The 7,013-nt window shown below is 49.5% G+C and overlaps 1 protein-coding gene across 1 annotated transcript in view; it reads right to left on the bottom strand.

Annotated features, from left to right (window-relative positions):
* Trappc3 (trafficking protein particle complex 3) overlaps window positions 1-4,371 on the bottom strand; it is a 13,928-nt gene extending 9,557 nt beyond the window's left edge. The window contains exon 1 of the mRNA XM_021160279.2: window positions 4,200-4,371. Within this exon, the coding sequence (XP_021015938.1) occupies window positions 4,200-4,241 (42 nt within the window). The 5' untranslated portion in view covers window positions 4,242-4,371. The remainder of the gene's footprint in view (window positions 1-4,199) is intronic.
* Window positions 4,372-7,013: the final 2,642 nt, after the last annotated feature.

Here is a 7,013-nt window from a genome sequence, read left to right as displayed (position 1 = left end):
CCCCCCCCCCCCCCCCCCCCCCCCCCCCCCCCCCCCCCCGGTTCACCAATGAGAAACGGCAGAGTCCTGGACAGCTGTGCTCACGGCCACAAAGGAGACATGCCTGGAGTCTGGGAATGGGGGGCTCCTGACTCCGGTTACCCACATTTTCTATTAATATGCAAGTCTGCCTCCAGCCTCAGATATGAACCTAGCCTATGTAGAACAATGCTCAATTTGAATATATAACTTAAAGGTCTATACTTTTAAAATAGAAGTGGTGTGGGGCTGGTGAGATGGCTCAGTGGTTAAGAACACTGGTGGCTATCCCAGAGGCCCTGGGTTCAGTTCCCACATGAAGGCTTCAAGGCTCACAACTGTCTATAACTCCAGGCCCATGGGAACCAATGCCCTCTTCTGGCCTCCTCCAGACACACACATGGTATACAGACAAATATGCTGGCAAAACACTCACACACATAAAATAAATAAAATAGAAGTGGAGCTATGAGACAGTTAAAAACAAAAAACAGGGCCCGGTGTGGTGATGCACGCCTTTAATCCCAGCACTCGGGAGACAGAGGCAGGCAGATTTCTGAGTTCGAGGCCAGCCTGGTCTACAGACTGAGTTCCAGGACAGCCAGGGCTATACAGAGAAACCCTGTCTCAAACAAACAAACAAACAAACAAACCCAAAACAATACAAAAAACAAACATCAGGGAAGGCTCACTAAGGTGGTGTAGTGTGAAGACCTGAATGTAGGGAAGGACTAATAACGCTAAGAAGGCCAGCTGACAGTGTCACCAGTATGCTGACAGCTTTACATACATTTTTAGTTACTCTCCCACAGCCCTACAATGTCATATCTACCACTGCTACCATCCTAAGGTCAGGAAAATTTCAAAAGATGCTGAAGCTGGCTGGTGTTTGAAACAATGAAGAAACTGAAGATAGGGCTCAGTGGTGGCCACTAGCCCTGCATGTGCCTAGGCCCTGAGTTCAATCCCCAGCATTGGTGAGAGGAGGTGTCAGCAAATAAGCAATAAAACAGGACCCAGTCCCAGCCAGTACAATATCCCTGTTGTTGGGAACAGTTAGAGTCTAGGACTTCATCTCTGCATTTACCATCGCAGGTAGGCTGGAACACCAAGGAGCTCTGCTCACAGTTGGTGCTCAGGTAGAGTTTGGTGGACAGATGGACTGTTTTGGTTATCAGGGACTAAAAAAAAGTAGACATCAGATAACCTGGGCACATTAACCCTTTAGGTCTTGGAAGGTTTATGTGAAATACAGTAATTGTGTGCTCAAGGCTGGACTACCTGGAAGAGGGCCACTAGAGGGGTATTGTCCCCAAAGAAGGACATGTCAGAACCAGGTACTTTGGCTCATAGGCAGAGGCACCAGTTGCTGTGCCTGATAACCTAAGTTAGATCCCAGAATCCACATGGTGGGTAGAGGGAAGGGACCCCTCCAAGTTGTCCTCTGACCTCCACACATACTGTGGCATATCCTACCTGTACTAGCTAATTTTCTATCAACTTGATACAAGCTATCGTCATCTAAAAGGAAGGAATCTTAATTGAGAAAATGTCCCCATAAGACTGTAGGGCATTTTCTTGATTAATGATTGATGGAGAGCCCCTCCCATTGTAGGCAGTGCCATTTCTCATCTGGTGATCATGGGTTCTATAAGGCAGGCTGTGTGAGCTATGATGAGCAAGCCAGTGAGCAGCCCCCTCCATGGCCTCTGTGTCAGGGCCAGCTTCCAGGTCTTTCCTGCCCACAGTGCTTTTGATGATGAACTGTGAATGAAATAAACCTTTCCTCCCCAAGTTGCTTTTGATCATGGTGTCTCATCACAGCAGTAGTAACCCTAACATATGCCCCCTCCCCACCCCCGAATAAATAAGTAAATCTATGTAAGAAAAAAAAAGGTGAGCTAGGTATGCCTGTAACCCCGGAACTGCGGAAATAAGAGGCAGGAGAAACAGGAGTTGGAAGCGAGCCTGGATCATCAGAAAAACCTTGTCTCAAACACACACAGGTAGCCAGAGGGAGCATGCGGCAAGCCCGGAGTAGAATCAGCAGGAACCAAGTAAGAAAATGCAGTCCCTAACTTCATTCACTCGCCGGATGGACTCCCAGTGGCAGGCACTGTTCTAGACACTAGGACTGGAGCAGACCCTTGCCCTGCTTGAATTCCCATTCTCATAGGACACACTGAAAACAAAAGGAGCAGGTTAGCCTGGTCTACATAGCAAGTTTAAGGTCAGCCAGAGCTATGTAGAGAGACCCTGGCTCAAACAAACCACATCAATACTGAGTCCAGGAGAAATCAAACAAATACTGATAACGGGATACAGAGACTAAGGAATAAGTGTCTGCTCCTATCACCAAGGAAACACCATCCCCTTAAATTTAACACTCTTTCCTCTAGTCTTGGGTACCACAGCCCCCATTTTGTAACTAAAGAAACTAATAATCACTTGAAAATGCCAAGGAACGTGTATATATTTTCTTCTAGATGACATTGTTTTCTAGCACAAAACTCTTAACTATTGTTATTTCTTCCAGAAATCTCCCCCATCGTGTGTGCGTGTGTGTGTGTGTGTGTGTGTGTGCGCTGTGCATGTGTATACTTCTCAGTCACATGCTCGGTCCCCTGAAACTGATTCTTACCATCCCCAGCGTACACTGAGGCCCACAAATCCCTGGAAAATACAAACAAATGTGTGTATATGAAATGTGTGTATATGATGTCGGGTTTTTGCATTTTGTCTTTGCGGTGGGTGCTAGGGTCCAACTCAGCTCTGATCACTGAGTTCGTGTTTGTGTAATTTAATATTTGTGTAGAGATGAATCATTGCTGTCATCGTGTCTTGAAAGTGGTCCGAGGGTTATAAAGAACCAGCCTAGAGACTTGGGGATTTAGGTCAGTGGTAGAGCGCTTGCCTAGCAAGCACAAGGCTCTGGGTTAGAGCCTCAGCTCTGGGGGTGGGGTGGGGTGGGGTGGGGAAGAACTAGCCTGGAATAACAGGGATTCCATCTGTGCTGGCTGTTCCTGGTATAAGACACAAAGTCTAATCATACTGAATCATACTGTCCAGAGTGGGGTACATAGGTTTCCAGATCTAGTCAGCAGGCAGGCAACCTCGGATTGGTCCCGCTGTTTTTTGAAGTCTGAATTCAGAGTATCCTGCATATGTGTCCTGCCATTGAGTTACCTCCCAAACCTGATGTGAGCCCCACACCCCACACCCCCAACACTCTCTGTGTGTTAAAAATGGTTTCAAGTAGAAGCTTCAAGTAGCCTACGCTGGCCTCCATCTTATCTCTGGCTAAGGACAACTCTGGATTCCTGACCCTTTTCCTCATCATCGGAGGGCTGGGATTTCAGGCATGCATGAGCAAGCTTAGTTTATGTGGTGCTGGGAATTCAACGCAGGGCCTTGTGCATGCTAAGCAGACACTCTACCAACTGGAGCTACAGCTCCGCTCCCAGATGTTCAGTTTGAAACTCCAAAACAAAGGCACAGCATGGGCAGTTCTGCAAAGAATACACTAAAAACAAACAAACAAACAAACAAAAAACACTTGACAAGAAAGTCTCTTTCCTTGGGATTTGGAGAAAATTGATATTACAGGGGCCACTGAATACTTAGGCCGGCTCACTCCTTAATGTTACATGGCAAGTCCCCTTCTGACAAGACCACTGTCTAAGTCTCACAACGCCCAAAGCATAGTGAAAAGCTGAAATATTCACTGTGGAAATGGAGGGGCGTGGGCTTAAATCCTAACTCTTCCGAAGTGTAAATCTGGATGTCCCATAAGCTTCCCTGAGCTGTAAAACGCCATAACATTATCCACCTAGAAGGGGTTACCTTGTGATAATGACATAATGGAAGCAATAGCCTAGCACCAAACACACAGTAAAAGATCAGTAAATGGTTGGTACTGTTATTGATTACCGTCGCTGTTGTTGGTCTAGCACAGAGATACACTCGACCCCGAGAGACCTGGGTGTAGCGGGCGGAGGGGCAACTCAGGGGTCCCCCAAGCTGCCCCAGCGCCGGACGCCTGGGGAATGACCCACACTGGGACTTCCCCATCCCACAGCTCACAGCAGGGCTCATTTGACAATCACTTGGAGCGCCAGCACCAGGCCCCTTCCCAGGAAGCTTCGATTCCGCCCGGCCCGCCGGGTCACGCGCTCAGTTACCATTTTCTTGCTCTCCGTGCCACGGTTCGCCTGCCTCGACATGGTGCCCACCGTTCAGTGCCGCCTCACCTCACCTCCTCACAACCCAGATCCCAGACCCCGGGAGTCGCCGATTCAACCCAGCCGCGGCCCCTCAGCGTCTAGGACTGACCGGCCCCTCCTCACTGCGCCTGCGCCGTGTGGCGCAGAGGACCCCGGGACTTGTGGTTCGGCCGACCAAAGTCAGACTACAGCATCCGGCAGTTCTACCCGGAAGTCCCACCCGTATTTCGGCGCGAGCTGCAGCTCCGGAATGCTACCAGCGCCGGGGTGGCTGCACCATTATGGCCGCTAGGTGGCATCCGCACCTTGTCCTACATTGTCCACAGAGTGTCCTTATTTTCCTCCCCCACGACTGGCACTGTGATGTTCTGCAAATTCTTCTCTCTCCCAGACTGGTCTTGGAAAGTCCCTATTTCGAACTGTTTTCTGTTGCTGCAGATCAGCTCCAGAAGCGCCCAGGATGTCCTGGAAAACTAGCGATGGCTCACACAGAGGTTTAAAGTTCATTATAAAAAGTTTGAATGACCACATACTCTGTGTCAAGATAGTTAACGGCTTTCTCTTCCAACTGCCATCTGTTCTCAAACCCCAAATACAGCCAAGCCCTGCATCCTTACACCTGGGGCTTTTAAACAAATCCAAATCACTTACCGTCCCTTTTCTAGAACAGCTACCCTGCCTAGTTCCCAGAAAAACCAAGATGCCAGCTGTGGTGGCACTCAGTGCCGAGTTCTAATCCCAGGCTTGCCATCTGAGGCCAGATGCTGAAGTTCTTTCAGTTGCTGTAAATATTAATGAGACATGAGCACAGATCGTGGGCACAGAAAAGGCACAGAGGAAATGTGATTCCCTTCGAGCTACACTATCAAGACAGTCCAACAAATCCAAACACAGCCCAACAATCGTTGAGGAATGTGCTAGCTGACCAAACCCTTCTTACCCTTCACCAAGGCAAAGCCCTGTCATCACTGACCACAGCCCTCTGGATTTGGCTCCTGCCGTCTCTCCTTAGTGGTCAGCCCTGTGGGCACTGTGCTTGGAATTCAGGTCTCCTCGCTTCAGCCTGCTTGCCTGTCTCTGCAGCAACTATATACTATTCTGTACCACCTGGCCTTCACCATGACAAGTCCAGATTTTGAGCCAGCTAGGCTAGGAGAAGGCTGGAGGGGGGCAAGGGTTTCTCCCAGTCTTTCCCTGAGGGTATAGGACCAATCATTATTATAGCCTTCTCCCTGTAGCACAGACATTCCGGGGCCTCCCTAGAGGCAGAGATCCCCGATTCTCCATCCTGTGGCACGACCTCAGGAGGCTGCATGAGGGTCTGTAGAAGGGAGCAGAAGAGAAAGACAGAGGTCTGTAGCCTTGGGAGAGTAGCAGTGAGGCTAGTCCAGAGCCTCCTTCATTCCCAGGAGAGGGGACAGCTGAGGTGAAAACAGCAGTTGGCCAGCCTGTCAGTCGGTCTGGGCTCCTCCCTGCCGGCTGCCTTGGCTGCCCACAGAAACCTGAGTCACAGTCACAGGCAGCCGCCTGACCCCACCCAGCCTGCTGTCAAGCAGGGCGGTTCTGGACAGACTGGAGGTGGAGCCTCTCCTTGACTTCTCACGGACTGATTATCCCCCCCCCCCCCCCCCGCCTCTGATTCCCGAACTTGGCCCTGCCTTCTCTTTGGGACAGTTCTCCGAGTCATCAGTTTTGAATTAAGGGTGGGGGCGGGGCACATGTATTGATCTGTAAGGTCTCATCCTTGCTCAGACTGCAACCTGAAAACTCCTTGGGGTGGCTGTCAAGGCTCAGGAGTAGAGCACATGCTTTGTATGGGCAAGGCCCTGGGTCTCATCTCCAGCACAAACAAGACAGAACTCCCTACACAGCAGGCCCCAAGTTCTTGAACTTCTCCCTTCAATTTTGAACTCCAACCCCTCCCTCTCCCTCTCTACCACCTGTAGGGAGTAAGACTTTTAGGAAACCAGATATCCCTCCGGACCCTCATCTCCTGTTCCCTAGAAAAGAAGGCAGTTAGAGTGGAACGTAAGAAATTCAAGGTCATTCTTAGTCACACAGCGTGTACAAGTCCAGTCTGGGCTACAAAAAGCCCGGTCTCAAAGAAAGAAAGAAAGAAAGAAAGAAAGAAAGAAAGAAAGAAAGAAAGAAAGAAAGAAAGAAAGAAAGGAAGGAAGGAAGGAAGGAAGGAAGGAAANAAGAAAGAAAGAAAGAAAGAAAGAAAGAAAGAAAGAAAGAAAGAAAGAAAGAAAGAAAGGAAGGAAGGAAGGAAGGAAGGAAGGAAAGAAAGGAAAGAAAGAAAAAAGAAAAGAAAAAAAAAGGAAATTGGAGAAGAGACCCCAGGACCAGTTGTTTCTCATCCCTAGTAGAAGCTTGAAAAAAGACTTCCTCCAAGACACCCAAAGGCTTGACCTCTGTAGTACAGATTTTTTAGTTCCTCCTGCCTAGGAACTTCTGCTCTTCCCTTCCTCCTCAAGAGCTGTAGGGGGAGAAAGAGGCAGCTGGTCACTACTACCCTGAAGGACTTTTCCCAGTCCCAGTCTCAAGCGGCGGGCCCTAGAGGCTAAGAGGCAGTCTAAGTCACAGCCCCTCCTCTTCTTTGTGCTGTGCGGTGGGGGTGGAGCGGGAGTGAGAATCTGGTGGCTGCACTTTCCGCTGCCCCCCAAAAGGCTCCTCCCACTTCCTACTTTGTGGGGGTGGAGGCAGCATCCCAGGCCCTAGTCCTGAGATTTGTATCTGAGTTAAATATCCTAACCGTTTTCTTCGGTACTG

Source organism: Mus caroli, chromosome 4 (genome assembly GCF_900094665.2).
Source record: "Mus caroli chromosome 4, CAROLI_EIJ_v1.1, whole genome shotgun sequence".
Lineage (NCBI taxonomy): Eukaryota > Metazoa > Chordata > Mammalia > Rodentia > Muridae > Mus > Mus caroli.
Note: the sequence above shows the minus strand (reverse complement) of the source record. Positions and strands in the feature narration are given on the sequence as shown.